The sequence below is a fragment of the Penicillium roqueforti genome (genome assembly GCF_015533775.1).
Source record: "Penicillium roqueforti strain LCP96 04111 chromosome Unknown scaffold_02, whole genome shotgun sequence".
Taxonomy (NCBI): Eukaryota; Fungi; Ascomycota; class Eurotiomycetes; order Eurotiales; family Aspergillaceae; genus Penicillium; species Penicillium roqueforti.
Genome location: NW_024067566.1, coordinates 345,727 through 363,133, shown reverse-complemented (window position 1 = coordinate 363,133; position 17,407 = coordinate 345,727). Strand labels below are relative to the sequence as shown.

At 48.6% G+C, this 17,407-nt stretch overlaps 5 protein-coding genes across 5 annotated transcripts; 2 read left to right on the top strand and 3 right to left on the bottom strand.

Moving 5' to 3' along the window:
• Positions 1-436: 436 nt before the first annotated feature.
• On the bottom strand, positions 437-5,449 carry LCP9604111_1589 (type V myosin; the record flags this gene model as incomplete). Its single annotated transcript, XM_039068971.1, has 6 exons — positions 437-755; positions 810-883; positions 936-4,788; positions 4,848-5,037; positions 5,094-5,226; positions 5,315-5,449. 6 exons carry the CDS (start codon positions 5,447-5,449, stop codon positions 437-439), a joined length of 4,704 nt encoding a protein of 1,567 aa, XP_038931716.1.
• A 762-nt stretch (positions 5,450-6,211) lies between these two features.
• On the bottom strand, positions 6,212-7,689 carry nap1 (histone chaperone NAP1; the record flags this gene model as incomplete). Its single annotated transcript, XM_039068970.1, has 5 exons — positions 6,212-6,262; positions 6,314-6,654; positions 6,713-7,420; positions 7,480-7,559; positions 7,643-7,689. The coding sequence occupies 5 exons, from the start codon at positions 7,687-7,689 to the stop codon at positions 6,212-6,214; spliced, it is 1,227 nt and encodes a 408-aa protein (XP_038931715.1).
• A 1,131-nt stretch (positions 7,690-8,820) lies between these two features.
• LCP9604111_1587 (uncharacterized protein) lies at positions 8,821-13,792 on the top strand (the record flags this gene model as incomplete). Its single annotated transcript, XM_039068969.1, has 20 exons — positions 8,821-8,909; positions 8,969-9,008; positions 9,067-9,603; positions 9,661-10,002; positions 10,051-10,185; positions 10,237-10,303; positions 10,357-10,488; positions 10,535-10,884; positions 10,951-11,096; positions 11,152-11,259; positions 11,314-11,614; positions 11,664-11,817; positions 11,876-12,208; positions 12,256-12,338; positions 12,390-12,521; positions 12,588-12,944; positions 12,995-13,040; positions 13,092-13,242; positions 13,295-13,443; positions 13,506-13,792. 20 exons carry the CDS (start codon positions 8,821-8,823, stop codon positions 13,790-13,792), a joined length of 3,939 nt encoding a protein of 1,312 aa, XP_038931714.1.
• A 526-nt stretch (positions 13,793-14,318) lies between these two features.
• Positions 14,319-14,934, bottom strand: LCP9604111_1586 (uncharacterized protein; the record flags this gene model as incomplete). Its single annotated transcript, XM_039068968.1, has 4 exons — positions 14,319-14,384; positions 14,441-14,538; positions 14,609-14,662; positions 14,838-14,934. 4 exons carry the CDS (start codon positions 14,932-14,934, stop codon positions 14,319-14,321), a joined length of 315 nt encoding a protein of 104 aa, XP_038931713.1.
• A 265-nt stretch (positions 14,935-15,199) lies between these two features.
• LCP9604111_1585 (CDC2/CDK family serine/threonine-protein kinase) lies at positions 15,200-17,140 on the top strand (the record flags this gene model as incomplete). Its single annotated transcript, XM_039068967.1, has 7 exons — positions 15,200-15,309; positions 15,360-15,441; positions 15,496-15,747; positions 15,802-15,829; positions 15,881-16,094; positions 16,147-16,341; positions 16,393-17,140. The coding sequence occupies 7 exons, from the start codon at positions 15,200-15,202 to the stop codon at positions 17,138-17,140; spliced, it is 1,629 nt and encodes a 542-aa protein (XP_038931712.1).
• Positions 17,141-17,407: the final 267 nt, after the last annotated feature.

The following is a 17,407-nucleotide window of genomic DNA, read 5'->3' as shown; positions in this document are numbered from 1 at the left end:
CTAAGGACTACTCAGATATATATCTCTTAAGGTTCCTTTCTTTGGTTTCGTTTCTTATTTTCTTTTTCTCCATCTTGGGGTAGTCATTGTAGCACTCCGACGATAGGGGGTGAGAACTAATCCATAGTATATGTTCAAAATTCATGAAATAAAAAAATAAAAAAAACTTACATATCAATTGCTCTACTCGGGACAATAAACCCTTCGGGCATTCCATTTTTTGTATTTGGATTGTCGTCTATGTTTTAGAAGGAGAAAACTCATTACAGGAACTCTCTTAGCAACCTCTTCTGGTCTATAAGCCAAGATGTCATATGCAATTGAAACAAACGAAAATCACGCGCAACACTGTATCGCAAAGGCCATGGATAATCCAGGCAAGTCGTAATCCGTAGCTCACAGGAAATCCATAAGTCTAATATACAACAGTACAGATCTATTCCTCAACCATCCCATGGTCCCATTCGAGCTTCTCTTGCTGTGCCATCGCTTGCGCGGACACAATCTCAGCAAGTCGTTTCAACCGCGGTGTTTGTAGCCAGGATGGAGTATAAGTCTCCAGGGCAGTGATAACACGCGGCTCGGCGATCTCGTACGGGCCACTGTCCTCCATGTCTACCGGAGCCAGGAGGAGCACATCGCTCTTCTCTGTGACGCGAGAAGCGACGGCCTTCATGATCTCGCCGTTGATGGGCTGTTCGTAATCTGCCACCAGGTACTGGTTCAGAAGTTTCTGGATTTGGTTTGGAGACAGCCTGCACAAAATTAGTCATGTGAATTCGTGGGAGATGATACTTGGGTCCACTTACATCCAGCAAATGTCTTGAATGATCTCAATATCATTCAGAGTAGCCTTCTTCAACTGCAGAAGCTTGGTCGCTTGCTATGTAGGTGTTAGTATAATACCCAAATAAATATCAAACAAGAAATCTTACCATCAAATGCTCCAGTTTCAACGTCCCCTCCGGCATATCATGACTCTTACACCACTCCTCAATACGAGTGATGTTGTAGTTGATTTGCAGACCACGCTTCCATGACAGGAAGTTACGTCGCATGAGGAGATCGTTGAAAGCAGTGACACCAACTAAGCGCAAGAGCTCCGTGACGGTCTGAAGGACGATGGCGTCCTCAAGGTAGAAGGCCTTCATTGCCTTGTAAACACCGTTCAATAGACTGAGGAGGTTGTCCATGCTGTAGGCTGGGTTATTGTTGGAGGGCAGAAGCTTCCCAAGGAAACGATTCGTTTCACTGGTGACAAAGCCGGGAAGTGATTGAGACTCGATGATGGCTGGAACGATCATCTTGTACAGCTTTTTCTTCAAGACCTTCATCCAAGTGTGATAGATGTTGAATTCCAAGCTCTCAAGGTCATGCTTGACAATCTCCAACAGGCGGTCATACTCGTAGTTCTCGGTCTTCTGTGCTTCATACCAATCCTCGGCCAGGAAGACAAATGATAGCATTTCGTGCACGTTGGATAACCAGAAGGCACCGGGGTTGATCGCGTCGTCCCCATCATGCTGCATAACTTCATGCTGGATAGACTGCATAACGTTGGCCAAGAATCGCTCCGACTCCTTAACAAATCCGTTGTTCCACATCTCCGACGTAACAAGGTTAATCAAGTATGCTGGGAACAAGACTTCCTTTTCAGTTGGAGGCGGTGTCGAAGTTGGGAGCGGAATCTTCAGGTTGCGGATAAGACCCATGGCGACTTCCTCGTTCAATTCTTCCTCTTCGGAAAGTAGGTTCTCGAGTTCCATCTCGACCGACTCTAGACCAGGAGAGATGGCTGCATTTTGACGGGACATCATAGATCCAGGGGTGACCGCCATCGAAACAGGCCGAGGGTTGTATGCACCACTGAAGCGATCCGTCTCGATCCTCTCGGCACCGACACTGCGTCTCTTGGGCTTAGGTTTCTTTGAAGATACCAGGTTGATCAAGCCCGGGGCAGTGCTCAAGACTGCGCCACCGTTGGATAGACCATCGCCGTTCATGCCGTGCAAAGGCACAGATCTCTTCGCAGTCTCGAGCTGTTCCTCAAGATCGGAAATCCGCTGCCGGAGACCAGTCTTATCCTTCTCATGGTCAGAATCCAATAGCCTGAGGCGCCCCAACTCGCCATCAGCGACTGTAAGAGCGTCACGGGATATCCTCTCCTCTTCTTGGAGGCGCTTGATGGTAGCCAGAGCCTCAGTGTGGCTTTGTTGAAGCTTTTTCATCTCCTCTTCAATCGCCTCTAACCGGGCCGCGGTGATACCAGCCTGGTTTGCTTCAACCTGGAGCTCCTTCGTGCGAGCATCTAAGGCATTGTGTCGGGTTCTCCATGACTTCAATTGGGCATCGTAGTTTTCCAGCTGTGAAACCAAGGTTTTATTTTCAAGCTTAAGAGATTGCAAGTACTGGGTCAACTCAACCACCTTATTCTCCAACTTGTAAGAGATCTGCTTAAGATCACGGGCATCCTCGCGAAGTCTCTTGTAGGAGTTTCTTGCCTGTTTTCCTCTCCAGAGGTTTTGGATAATGATAACATGGCGGCGATACTGTCTCCAGGCTCGAATTTGAACCCAGGAGCGGAAAGCACGCTGAATGACCTTAGCCGCATTTCCATTAATAGAGTCCATGATGTTGCGTCGGCACAGGAATCCCTTGGCAATAGACTCGAAGAGAATGAAGTTTTTGCGGATTTGATTGTACCGCTTCTTCTCCTTCTGGCCACGCCAGACCCGCTGGATGGTAGTAGCAGCCTTGGTCCGGCGAATCTCATGGGCCTGCTGCCGTGCCAAGAAACCTCGAATGAAGGCCTGAGTGGTGAGAATTGAGTCACGAGCATCGAGGTAGCGGCGGCGGTAATACTTGGCACGCAAGTTCTTCTGAATCATAATGGCGCATTCGTTCAACCTGGACGTTCGGAGGTTCTCCAGGAATGCAAGCATACCAGCTCGGAAGAAGATTTTAGTAAGACCAAGTTGATACTTATCTTGCTTCTCATCTCCCAGGGCCTTTCGAAGGATTGCATGACACATATCCCGAATCTCCGAGGTCCATTGCGAGGAATAGCACAACATGTAGTAACGGACCGCAAATTCCTCATAAGTCCATCGTGTCGGGTAGCCAGCAGTACTGATTCTGACAGTTTCCAGGACACCACAAGCTCTCAGCTGACTGAGAACCATAGGACCTTCGAATTTCCAAGATTCCTTTGCCTCATTGGGTTTGATGCAACGGATGTAATGAACTTCTGTGTTGTTGATGGTGTGCATCAATTCAATCAGCGAAGACTTGAAGATTCCTCCAAGCGTAGGTTTGCGATTGACCGCAACGCCAATCCGACGCCCTGGAGCTGCTGCAACTGGCTTAGATGACATAGCAGCAGAGTCCTTCTCACGAACGGCCGCAGCAGTTTCTAGAATCTCCTTAATGAAAGGATTGGAAGAATTGCGCAACACTTCCAAATGCTCGTCTGGCACAGTGTCACGGTTCTTCTCGATAAATCCATCAGATTCATAAGTAACATCGACTGCATAGTGACAGACGGTGAATGCAGATTTCCCGAAGCGAGGTTTCTTGTAGAACTTTTGCTTGTCAGCGGCAAAGTGATGGTGAAGCTTCATGACAAACTGCTCATCCGAGCCCATGGGAAGTCGAGACTCTTCATCCAATAGGGCCAAGACACCGAGCTTCGCTTCAATAAGATCGATACAAGGTTGGTTATCCGAAAAGTCAATGAATGTCCAATCGATCTCTTCTCGGACATATTCTTCCTGCTCAAGCTTGAACACATGCTGGTTGAATTCTTGTTGCAACTTCTCGTTGGCATAATTGATGCAAAATTGTTCGAAAGAGTTCTTGGCGAAATGTTCGAACCCGTAAATATCAAGAACACCAATGAAGCATTTGAACTGCTCAAGCACTTCATCAGTAGCGAGGCGGCGGTTGATCTTCTCCACTAGCCAATCAAATAGACTGGAATAGATAAACTTGGCGACGGAGTCTCGGACAACCAAGGCCTGTTGTTGTGTCAAGTTGGAGGTGATTTTCTCACCACGCGTGATAAGTTGCTTCTTCACGATCCACTTCGCAAACTCCGTAGCATCGATTCCAAGCATCTCACACGCGCGGATAAGTGCAGGCTCGGTCGACGAAACTGACGAATCCGTGCGAGTAGCTGTGATCTTGACATTGCCGAGGTGTAGCAAAGCAGCGAGAACGCGGAAGATGCCTGTCTGGTCTTCCTGCGGCACACCAATCACAGCCAGCGACTTCCTAGTCGCTTCGAATTCGGCCTTGTCATCAACACCGTCGATTACTGGAGTACCACCTTGGTTGAGATACTCAAAGTCTTCAGCAGCCAGGAGACCCAGATCCTGTTTCTCCGCGTCAGAAGCACCCGCTACCAGCTGGTAGAAGATGTGGTAATTGCGCTCTTTGAGAGGCTGGAAGACGAGTCTTGACCGCTCAAGAAGATAGGTCCGGATCTTAGCTCCGATGATGTTCGTTCGGTCATCGAACATGATCTCGATATATTTGCCGAAACGGGAGGAGTTGTCGTTACGAGTGGTTTTGGCGTTACCGAACGCTTCCATGACCGGGTTAGTAGCTAGGATCTGCTCTTCGGTTTCACTGATTGCATCTGCGCGGCTGCTGGTATATTTTCCAGGCTGATCGGGAGACTCGCGAGTCGCAAAGTAGCGCATGATATATTTGGCACTCACGGTCTTACCCGCTCCGGATTCACCAGAAACCACAATCGTCTGATTCTTTCCATCGCGAAGCATGTCACTGTATCAAAAGTGTAAGCGAAATCAAGTTCAGAGATGTAACAGCTGGACGATTCTTACGAGAAAGCTTCCTCCGCAATCGCGAACAGGTGAGGCGCCTGCGAGGCACGTTGTTTCCCAGCATAAACCTGCACCATCTGCGGCACGTACAACGAATCGACTCGGGCAAAGGGGTTGGTTGCGATCAAAACGATACCACTGTAGGTATATATCTCCTTCTGAGCATAGCGGAGTTTTATAGCCTGGAGGACTTCAAAGGGCCGTCAGCAATGAGGGTGGCACTGGACACGTAGGAGCAAGACTAACCAGCGGGCTCGTTCAGGTGAGACAAATTCGTCAGATCTTCGCTTGCTTCAAGCATAGCAGGGTTCATGAGCGGAGGTAGTTTGGGGTTGTTATCGATCTTCAGCTCGGCCTGCGTGGTCTCCAACGTTTTTGTCTGCCCCGATCAAGACAGTGTCAGCAACCCCGGAAAACTCAAGAGACAGGACTGCGCAGCCCGCGTCCAGTATTCCAAGGGCACCTACCTCTCCGTTTTCCAACTCAAAGATTAGCTGCACTTTCTCTCCATCCTCCAGCTTCTCCTTCACCTCGGATGCCAGCCATCCTTCTGTCGGGTCGGGCTGCCAGGCCCGCGTGCCGACCTCATAGGTGTGCGCCATATGGAATGTAGGTCGTTAATCGTTTTTGATGCAATAAAAGCGGGATATTTGCAGAAGCTCCGGGGATGATGGGTGTTTTCGGAGGTAGGGCATCGAAGGTTCAAGGCGATACAGGTAGTCCAAAGACAGGGGGATTTCTCAACCCCTCATCTCATATTTCAAAAGAATAGAATAAAAAGATTGGAGATAAGAATTAGATGGAGGTGAAAAAGAAAACCCTTGAGTGAGACTAACAGCTGGCCATTTAGCGAGAGCCCCTGAAGGAGCTTAGGGAATATACTGGGGGGGCGGCACACCCCACAGCCTGTCACCGCCATCCTACTTGGTCTACACTGTACCTTATGTTTACGTACTAGTATGTACATTATACTCCTATTTACTACATGTACTCCGTAGTTATGCTACTATTACTTATGAAGGAGAAAGTCGTATTGTACCTGAGGCTTGTTTAATACCTACATGTAGGTATCGTCTCTGGTATTGCCTCCTGATTATTGGATATCAAGTATACATACATACCAGAATAGCCACATACCCGTAGACTATCCTTTTATAAGACAGTCCAGGGGTCTCAGCTATGGGTCCAAATCCTTACAGCGCCGGAACTGAGAATTACACACCGATTATGTCAAGTATTGATTGAGTATTAGAAGATAGAGAGGTCAACGCAGGGGGGCACAAAAAGGCAGAAAGCAAAGCAAAATATCAGAGAGTACGAGTAATCTCACGTTGGGCATTCTCCACCGGCAACTTTTTTTTGGTTTAGTTTTGCTTGCACTCGGCGGCCTCCTTCTTGGGCTTGGAAGTACCATCCTGGAACGAAGTTAGCAAGTGATCTGAGTCGGTGAGTGTGGTATGCCATACCTCTTCGTCTGTGTCCTCCTCGTCCACTTCACGGTCTGACCCGAGCTCCTCCTCGTCCTCATCTTCATCCTCATCCTCGTCATCGTCATCCTCAAACTCATCACCCTCCAGATCCTCACCGAGCTCCTCGAACTGGAGAGCTTCACCGGTGAACCAGTCAATGGCACGGGGAATGAGCTTCTCCTTAATATCCTCACCGAGCTGATAATCAAGCTCCAGACGCTCTTCAATGTCGCTGGCGACTGAATCGTCATCCTCGGCAGGTGGCTGTGGGGGTGAGAAGAAGTTGAAGAAGGACTCGGTAGGCACACTGATCTTAACAACGCGGGTCTGCTTGGTGTCTAAAGGAGCGTCAGCTGTCAGTTTCAACATGGCATCTCAATATTCGAGTGGACTTACTCTTGTTGCGCTGCTTCTTGCTCTCCAGGCGGAGGGTCAGGTCTTGGTCCTCCTTCCAGTCAATCTGGGATCCATCGGCGTGGTCGTAAATGAAATCGCCACCGTATCCACTCTCATCCTTGTAGAAGTATGACTTGGAGATAGTTTTGTTGGTGAAGAACTCGTTCTCAGAGAACTCGAAAATGAGGCGGAATCCGGGTCGGTCAAGGTACTCCATGCGAATGTCGGTGAGGTGCTTGAGAGCCTCCTCATCGCGCTCGGTGATCATCTCAGCCAGCGAGATTTGGTTCTTCATGGCAGAAAGCCAGAATTCGGGGATGCCCTTCGCGGCCTCGCCCTCCTCCTTCTTGGGCTCCTCCTTAGTCTCCTCCTCATCACTCTCCTCGTCCTCCTTTCCGGCCTCAACCTCGGCCTCGGTCGGCTCGATGCCGCCGTTGATAATAGTAGAACGACGCTGGTACAGGGGCGTGAACTTGCCGAAGTACTTCTTCTCAAGTTCCAGAACCTCCTCTTGGAACTGGGCCTCGAGCTTGGAGTGCTCCTTCTGGATACCCTTCAATCCAGCGACACGGCGGCGGACGGAGGGGGGGAGAGATTCGATGTAGCCTGACGAGCGGCCGACGAGTTGACCCAACTTGCCTTGGATCATGGATACCAAAGCAGGGTTGCGAGCAAAGAGCGAGGCAGCCGTAGCTTTGTCAAAGGTTTCTAGAACAGAAAGCACGGTCAAAGAAATGTCGGTGAATACGAGAAAAGAGATGACTTACCCTCCTCGATGCTGGATACACCAGGCTGCTGGGCGTGAGATGAGATAGGAGCATTGTTGGCCGGCGTGTTTTGCGGGGTCCTTCTGCAAGTCAGCATCCATGTTTTTTTTTTTTGCTTTTGATAAGGGTGGGAAAAAAAAACGGGAGGAGGGGGGATGCTTACGGTGCGACCGGGAAGTCCGCCTTCTTATTTCTGATGGGCTCAGACATGATGAACGGGGAATGAAAAGGGGCAGGAAGAGGGAATGAGGTGAGGAGAGAGAAAGAAGGAAGAATTTGATACCCGTTCAGTTTTGGGGGAAGAGAGTCTGGAAGATGGTGGGATCCTTAGCGCCCTGTGGCCGAGGGGCTTGGCGGGACGGTTCTGGTTGAGCCTGCAAAGACTGCAAATTCTCCCAACAATACCTTTTTGATACGCTTTTGATTTGTCGCGCCTTGTTACGCTGGACACAGCTTTATTTTATCTTTCTTATTCCTTCTATCTTGTCGTTTCCATGTCAAGGAGTCTTGATATCTTGTCTTCTGTGATCATCTTCGATCTGATCGCTCCCGGTGGCGTCCTGGACCATTACCCCTCTCTCCAATTCCAAATATGGCTATGGAACTGGGAATTATTTCTATCTGACTGTGATTCTTGGCCCATTCGCCTGCTATATGTGGTTTTTTTTGGATTGCTTGGTAAGAAAATAGGTCTAGGACGAGATTCGCCCCCATGAATAGGCGATATATATTTATAGAAACGGGTATTTTACACCCGTGGACAAGTTGCTTGTTTTGCCTAGGCTACATGAAATTCGATGACGTTCAAGACTCGCGTAGGATGATGTACAAAGGTACTTTTTGTCATTTGGGTAAATACACAAGGATTGAAATACTTCGGAGCCTTGAGCAGGGCTATGTAGATCCTCCTGTATCATTCCAGATCAAAACCCCGTCGATGATTCAGTGGCCAATGAGATGTCCGTTAAAGTCCAGACATAAGATGCCAAGACTCATCCGTTCTTCTAGATTGTTATCGAACCTTGTCAATATACACAATGGCATATAGAAGCCGTTATCGTATACAACTTTATATGGATGCCCTGCATGGGGGATTTCAAAGTTTGGTCCGATATAATTAGTAAGCCAAAGCTATCGGACAGTCACATGGAGATAAGTCGCTCTCCGCTGTGGGACGCCGATAAGCTCCAGATCACACCCTGCTTTTGTGCGAACTCGCGCTCTACGATAAATGTTTTCCTTCGGTCCAGTGTCGGTGAAATACGACTTTACGAAAGCCCCATAATACGACACTCTGCAAGGCTATTGGCTTTGTGAATCGGCTGAGTTGACCTCTTAAACATGCCCCGTCCGCACTCTCCCTCGGGGACTGGTCCTGTGGACCTATCTATGCCTCGAAACAGAATGCGACGCGATTCCATGCGAAGCAGGTTGCTATGCTCCCTTCCTACCCAAATCAACCCTTCAATCCCTGCTGATACTTCTCTAGTGTGAGCGCCGTGTCGGATGTGGAGATGGCCCGTAATGAGGTATGTCAAATCTCCATTCTCACGTGCAGACTTCAGCGCAGGATCTGACTCGCACTAGGTCTTCGATGGCCCGATCTCGGAAAGCATCCCTTCAAGCGTCGCCTCGTTCGCGCACCGCCGTAACCGAGCAGGCTCTACGGTGAGCTTTACATACTTCCAGGACGGGGAAGACTTCGCAGAATTGTCGAACGAATCTGCAGTGGACGAGCAAAGCGAGCTTGATGAAGAATCTTTACACGGCATTGGGGATGCAGATGTTGAGTCAGTCAGGGGATCCTTTGTGTCTAAGCGGATGTCTACCTCCCGCGACTCGGTTGAACATCCACTTCTTTCTCGCTACCTGTCCGCCAGCTCATATGGCCGAGACCGACGATCCGGCAGTCGGTTGAATCAAAAAGTCTATCTCGCCTCGGAAGATTTGACGGCTGTCTTTGCTGGGTTCTCCACGAGTTCAGGAGGGTTTGCTGTCTATATTGCCCTTTGCATCTTGACCGGTGGATTTGCCTGGCTTCTCTTCCGATGGCTGCCACGATGGCGGGTAAAGTTAGTTGGGAAGGCAACCCCATTAGGAAAATGCCAATGGGTGGCTATTGAGGTAAGATTGTGAACTTCAATCCCATACATTAACCATCTGACCATGGTATCATGGTAGGACCAATGGAACCAATTCACCATCCACAAAGTTGGCAGCCAGCCTTATGGACGTCCGCTTTCCACGGTCTTCGCCGACTCACTGAATCACACCTACGATGAAGATAATGACCCGACTATTACCTCTCTGCACTTCATCGACTATCGATATCTGAAGTTCTTCTATCATCCAATCGAGGATAAATTTTGCTTGATAAGCGGCTGGAAAGATCCTTCGTGGACTAATGCCAAAGTCATGCGAAGTGGATTAGATGCCGATGAACGAGACAGCAGGGAACAGATATTCGGAAGTAACGACATCGAAATTGATGCAAAGACAATTCCTCAGCTTCTCGTCGACGAGGTCAGTTTTCCTTCTAGTTGTTCCATCAATATATCTGACAGTGTATAGGCATTTCATCCTTTTTATATCTTCCAGATTGCAAGTCTCGTTCTGTGGTCCATGGATGAGTACTACTACTACGCCGTCTGTATCTTTCTTATATCGTTTTTCAGCATAGCAACGACTGTGCTAGAGACGAAATCAGTGCGTTCAGCCCAAGAATGGGACCATTATCTGAAACTAACGCTACTATAGACTATGAGTCGGCTCAGGGAGATATCTCTTTTCGAGTGTGATGTTCGCGTTCTAAGAAGTGGATTCTGTGAGTTTGTTCGATGCATCATCTCACCGAATGTAAACTGATTGTATATATAGGGCGGTCCGTTTCCTCCCAAGAACTAGTTCCTGGTGATGTTTATGAATTTTCCGACCCATCGCTTCACCAGGTCCCGTGTGACTGTATCTTGTTGTCAGGTGACTGCATTGTGAATGAGAGCATGCTCACTGGTTCGTAAAAACCCTCAGTATTGATGCATACATCTAACTTGACCAGGTGAATCCGTCCCTGTGTCTAAAACACCACTCACCGATGACGCCATCCAATATCTCGATCTCAGTACCCCTTCTATCCACCCCCATGTTGCTAAACACTTCCTCTTCAGCGGAACCAAAGTAATCCGGGCTAGACGACCCCAGAATGTTGATGACGATGAAGCAGTAGCATTGGCAATTGTCATGAGAACTGGCTTTTCGACAACCAAGGGGGCTCTAGTTCGATCGATGCTTTTTCCGAAACCCTCTGGATTCAAGTTCTACCGAGACTCGTTCCGCTACATCGCCGTGATGGGGATTGTCGCTCTCATCGGATTCGTTGCTTCATTCATTAACTTTGTTCGATTGGGTGTAAGTTAATGCTCGGAACGACGATTTTCCTAAGGTTATGTTGGCCGCTGATGCAACGAAATATAGCTCGCTTGGCATCTGATCATAATTCGAGCCCTCGATCTGATCACGATTGTTGTACCGCCAGCTCTCCCAGCCACACTCACCATCGGAACCAATTTTGCACTTTCACGACTGAAGAAACAGAACATATTCTGTATCAGCCCACAGAAGTGAGTGACCTCCGATGAATAATGTCTTAACTTCGACGCTAATACGTGAGAACAGGGTCAACGTGGGAGGAAAGCTGGACATTGTTTGTTTTGATAAAACAGGAACCCTCACAGAAGACGGACTGGATGTCCTAGGAATGCGTATAGTCACCCGTGCCAATAGGTTTGTCTGTTCCTAAGTATGACCCTTAAGCCGGCGCTGAAGATGAATCTCTAGATTTTCAGACTTGCTCTCTGAGACGAATGACGGGTTTCTTCGTCCTTCCCCCGATGCTAACTCCGAATACGATATCAAAAAGCAAAGGAAGATCATGTACGCCATGGCTACGTGTCATTCCCTTAGGGTAGTGGACAATGAGCTGTTGGGAGATCCTCTCGATGTCAAGATGTTTCAATTTACCAACTGGACGTTTGAGGAGGGAGGGGATCATATTTCTGACCAGACAAGCCCCAAATATGACACTATAGCGCCGTCAGTTGCAAAGCCTCCTCAAGGACAGACTAATGGTGATGTAAATGTGAGTTGATTTATATTCAGGCCACAACTTGATGGCTAACAATATTCAGAACCCACTCGAGCTTGGAGTTCTGCGGAGTTTCGAATTTGTCTCCAATCTTCGCCGCGCAAGTGTCGTTGTCAGGAAATTTGGCGACAACGGAGCAAGTTTCTTTGTCAAGGGTGCTCCAGAAAGCATTATGGACATATGTATTCCTGGAACTCGTCAGTGCTTTCTACGCTCTCTATATAAGCTTGCATTGCTGATATACTTCTTTTGCAGTTCCTTCGGATTATGAAGATCTCCTGAATTACTACACTCACAAGGGATACCGTGTGATTGCCTGTGCTTCCAAATATGAACCAAAATTGAGCTGGAGAAAAGTCCAAAAAATGTCTCGGACGGAAGCCGAATCTGACCTGGAATTCTTGGGTTTCATCATATTCGAGAATAAGTTGAAGCCCAGTACTGCCGGTGTGATTTCCGAGTTGAACGAGGCGGGGATTCGCAATGTAATGTGCACCGGTGATAACATCTTGACTGCCATCAGTGTTGCTCGTGAATGCAACATGCTTGGACGTGATGAGCTATGCTTTATCCCGCACTTTATCGAATGTTTGTTTACCGAATCCATGCCATAGCTCAGTATTAACGATCTCCAGCGCCTGGTCTTGCACCTAAAGCTTCTCTCATATGGGAATGCGTGGACAACTCCGACCTCCGCTTGGACCCAAGAACACTCTTGGTAAGATATATTTTCCCTATATCCAATTATTAGCAGCTAATGGAATTGCAGCCACTCAACGACGCGGAGGTCGACATGTCAATTCCAGGAAACGTTTTCACCGAGCGTGAATACTCTGTTGCTGTCACGGGTGATGCCTTTAGATGGTTGGTTGACTTCGGGAATGAAGATGTACTCAACAAGGTAAGCAGCCGTTGTACTAACCATTACCATTTTTTACCATGCGTCGAACTAATGTGTACTGTATAGGTACTTGTATGCGGCAAAGTGTTTGCCCGTATGTCCCCGGACGAGAAGCACGAACTAGTTGAGAAACTTCAGTCTATTGATTACTGCTGTGGCTTTTGCGGCGATGGTGCCAATGATTGTGGCGCTCTGAAGGCCGCAGATGTTGGTATTTCACTGTCGGACGCCGAGGCGTCCGTTGCCGCACCCTTTACTAGCCGCGTGTTCGAAATCTCTTGTGTTCCGACGGTGATCAGGGAAGGTCGAGCTGCGCTGGTGACAAGTTTCTCCTGTTTCAAGTTCATGAGTCTTTATTCCGCCATTCAATTCTCCTCGGTCAGCTTCCTGTACACGTCGGGGTCAAATCTTGGTGATTTCCAGGTAAGTGGGCTTATTACCAACAGTTTTGATATATCGCTAATGGCCTCAAGTTCCTCTTTATCGATCTTCTGCTCATTATGCCCATTGCGGTCTTCAGTGAGTGGTCTCTCTCCTAAAATCTGAGTCCTCGAGCTAATTTCATTCTAGTGGGCTGGGCTGATCCTGCTCCCACGATGTCTCGGAAACGGCCAACTGCTGATCTTGTTTCCCGTAAGGTATTGACACCTTTGCTCGGGCAGATCTTGCTAGTTGTGCTGTCGCAATTTGCAGTTTTCCAGACCGTTCAATTACAGCCATGGTCAGTAACCGTTACAATATACCCATTAAAATTATTCTAACAAACAATGCAGGTTCTTGCCGCCACAATTGGACAAAGAAAAGAGCAACATTCTCAATTCAGAGAATACTTCTTTGTTCTTGTTTTCCTGTTTCCAGTACATCTTCATCAGCATTGTTCTGAGTGCGGGTCCGCCATTCCGGAAACCAATGACTCAGAATGGTAAGAAGCACACCACTAACTTCCCCTTCTTGCTCATCTAGATACTGACTATGATCGTTTAGTGCCGTACTTATGTACGATCATCGTCAACATCTTGGTCTCGGGCTATATGCTCTTTAGACCATCTAACTGGGTGTCGGAGGTGATGCAACTGACTTTCATGTCTGATGGTTTCAAGTCCTGGCTACTTGCGCTAGCATTCGGAATCTTCGTTTTGTCCTGGACAGCAGAGAAGACCATATTCCCTCGCGTGGCACAGATACTTGGACATACTCGTGCCCGCTTGCAGCAAAACTACCGCAAGAAGCGCAAGATGTACAAAGTGCTGTTGGAGGGACTGCGCCTATGAAGTACGTTATCAACGCATTCACGTTGTACGCTATCAAACCAAAGGTTTTACATAGGGAGGTCGTTTCCCGTCCTTTTCTGCCGTCTACCCACAAAACTAGGAAGGGGAGGGGATATCCATACAAAATAGCTTCTTGAAAGACTAAGAAAGACCACCGTCGGGTCAACTGGATCATGACTTTTTCAATGACATAGGCCGCAAATGCGGCCGACTATTCTTGTACATAACTATAGACCTTTAGATTGTCATAATCTGGATCTAGTCATCTATCTAATGAGGCTCCGTCCCAATCACTCAGGCCATAGTTTACCATTTCAGAAAATTGAAAAGAAAGGGTATGATACAATTCGGCTGGTAAATAGCTATCGTGAACTTGTGGCTTTGACATGCGCTCGGTAACACCCGGCTCGCTGTTCCTCTCTACCTAGTCCAAGTACACAGTACGCAATGCGACCCAACTATCACCGCTGCCCCGAGGGACAAAAGCGGTTGCGCAATAAAAATGAAATCGACGATTATATTCGGATCAGTGGTCCCAAGGGTGCTTCCAGCCCAACAGAGCGGGACCATCCTTCTTGGCCCGGTACATGAGCTGCGCAGAAGTCCTGTCAGTACGAGGTCTCCATGTCAAAAGGAGGCGATCCTTACGAAGAACCACATGCTCGCGCCCAATGCAGTCGCAGTGAAGCGGTAGAGCGGTCGGACCGGGTGGATGTGGATAGGGTGGGAGGAGTTGCCCGCCATGACTGTGTAGATTGGAAAGAAATTAGTTTCCACAGATTCACATGAACAGAGAAAGGTGCATGCAAGACGTACTGTGTGCTGGAAATGGCTGTTGTTTGTTCACAGAACGCCAATCTCGAATCGGATCTGAAGACAGAGGGTTCTGCGGTTCAACGGGGAACGGAGAGGTTGGTAGCACGTGACCCGTGACGGCACTCGAATTCCACCGCAGCGCAGTGTTTGGGTTGTTCGCAAGGACAAGCAGCAGAACAATAATCTATATCGTTATTGAAGAGTCGTCTGACTCCTATTTCACCTATACCTTGACTGGGCTGGTTCCTACTCAGGTTTATATTGAGCCTCCTGCGTGGCCGAGCTCCCCACGCGCGGGCTTTGAACAATGCGAACTCGTCACACATGCTTTGTACTATGATATGGACTTGTCTTATAACACACTCGACGCGCGTGGTTCTCTCCGACAAGGTCCCCGCTGATTCATCTTGACACTTTTCCCACAATCATCTGTCGCCGAAGACTTCTCGAACCCTCCTCCGTGTACCTGAACACAACATCAAACCAAAGCATACCGCAGAGCTTGACGACGGTCGATAATTTTGACACAAGCATCAGATAACTCTTTCTTCCCCCACCGGGGTGGGCGACCAGCTCAAGCGACGAGTCAGCATGGAGATTAAATCTCTGGAAAAGTACGAGAATGGCCAGGCCCGTTTTCCTGGTTGTTCGCACATCCGTGATTATGAATTCCTTGACAAGCTTGGAGAAGGAACATTCGGGTGAGTTCGGCCGCGTTATGACTGCAAGAAACCGTCTGACCGGTTAATAGAGAGGTCTACAAAGCAAGGTCTAAGAAGGACACCAAAATTGTGGCCTTGAAAAAGATCCTCATGCATCACGAGAAAGAAGGCGTAAGTTCACAAGCCCTTTGTTCTTTATTTGCTATATATTGACATTTGGACTAGTTCCCTATTACCGCCATCCGAGAGATCAAACTCATGAAGGCACTCTGCCACCCAAACATTTTGCAGCTCAAGGAGATGTCAATCGAGCGAGGCAAAGGCGAAGGGCGGAAAAAGCCGAGCATGTACATGGTATTTCCATACATGGAACATGACCTGTCTGGGCTCCTGGAAAACCCGGCAGTTCAATTCACCGAACCACAGATCAAATGCTACTTGATGCAACTCCTCGAAGGGCTCAAGTTCATGCACGCAGTACGATCATTTTGAAACACCTTTCCTTGCAATATTTGTCTAACAATTTCACAGAACCGCATCCTACATCGTGATATGAAAGGTGGGTGTTGAATGCTGATATACCATGATTCCGAGCTAACAGAATAAATAGCGGCGAACCTGCTAATTAGCAATGGAGGAATTCTCCAAATCGCTGATTTTGGTCTTGCTCGGCCCTACGATGATGCCCCTCCATTACCCGGAAAAGGAGGTGGAGATTCCAAAAGAGAATACACTGCACTTGTTGTCACGAGATGGTACCGTCCTCCGGAGTTGCTGCTACAGCTGCGGAAATACACTACTGCTATCGACTTGTGGGGAGTTGGGTAAGCTTTCCATCCCTATTAGCCAGGCTTATCATTTTCTAATATTCTATAGATGTGTCTTTGGCGAGATGTTCAAGGGCAAGCCCATCCTTGCTGGAAACAGCGATCTTAACCAAGCAGAACTGATATTCAATCTTGTGGGCACTCCCACCGAGGAGAATATGCCCGGATGGAGTCAACTCCCGGGTTGTGAGGGTGTGAAAAACTTCGCCTACAAACGTGGGAACCTCCACGGAGTCTTCAAGGAGTATGTTATTTTTCCCTCGACGATTTGGGCCCCTAATTAACGATGTAACAGCCTAAACCCGGCCGCTATTTCTCTATTAAGCGAATTCCTCAAATTAGACTGGCGGAAACGCATCAACGCCATGGATGCATTGAAGCACCCATACTTCACCACGCCCCCACTCCCAGCGCGACCCGGCGAAATCCCCCAATTCGCAGATTCCCACGAACTCGACCGAAAGAAGTTCCGCAGCCAGCGCGTGCCAATGCCCCCAGTTCCCCCACCCGTTTCCGACTCAAGCAACGGCGCTTGGCCAAGCTCTGGTTCTCGCGGAGCAGACTCCCGACATGGCCGCATCCCCGGCCCCCCTCGTGGAGGCAGACCAAATATGCCAGGAAATCATGGACACCACCCACCTCACGGAAACCCGCAACGCCGCGGGCCTTTCCCACCTACACAACGAGATATCGGATTACCCCCGCGTCCTCCCGTACCAACCCGCCCGCCGTGGGAAGTACCGCAGTCCAACAGACCTGATGGGAGAGACGATCGCCGAAATCAATCCGGACAAGGGCGCCCAGGACCCAGACCAGGGAACCTGGACTCTTACGTTCCTAACTACAGCAATAGTGACCGTGACCGTGGCAGTGACCGCGGTGAGCGCGGCGACCGCGGCAACGATCGCTCGCGAGACTCTGGTGAGCATGGCTCGCATTCAAACGCCGATTGGCGCTCGACAGGTCGACGTGATTACCGCCGGGATCCTCCATCCCGAAGAAGGAGCCGCAGTCCCGGATTCAGAGATGGGAGTCGAGGCTAGGGTCATGATATCTAGCGAGCTTTCACTTAATGTATTTTACTGAGCCAGTCAGATGGCAGATGAAAATGAAAATGAAAACATTCATGTCATAGCTTTTTCTCTAGTAGATGGTGCGTGGTAATCACAAAATATACACTAAACCGCTTTTACATCAGTCGTATCCAACTCGGTATACTAAGGAGTTGGCAATTGCAACCTTGTAGTATCCCAGGGCCTCGTTGAGAGTGTCCCATGCAATTGAGATTGAGCCCCTATAGGGTTCATCAG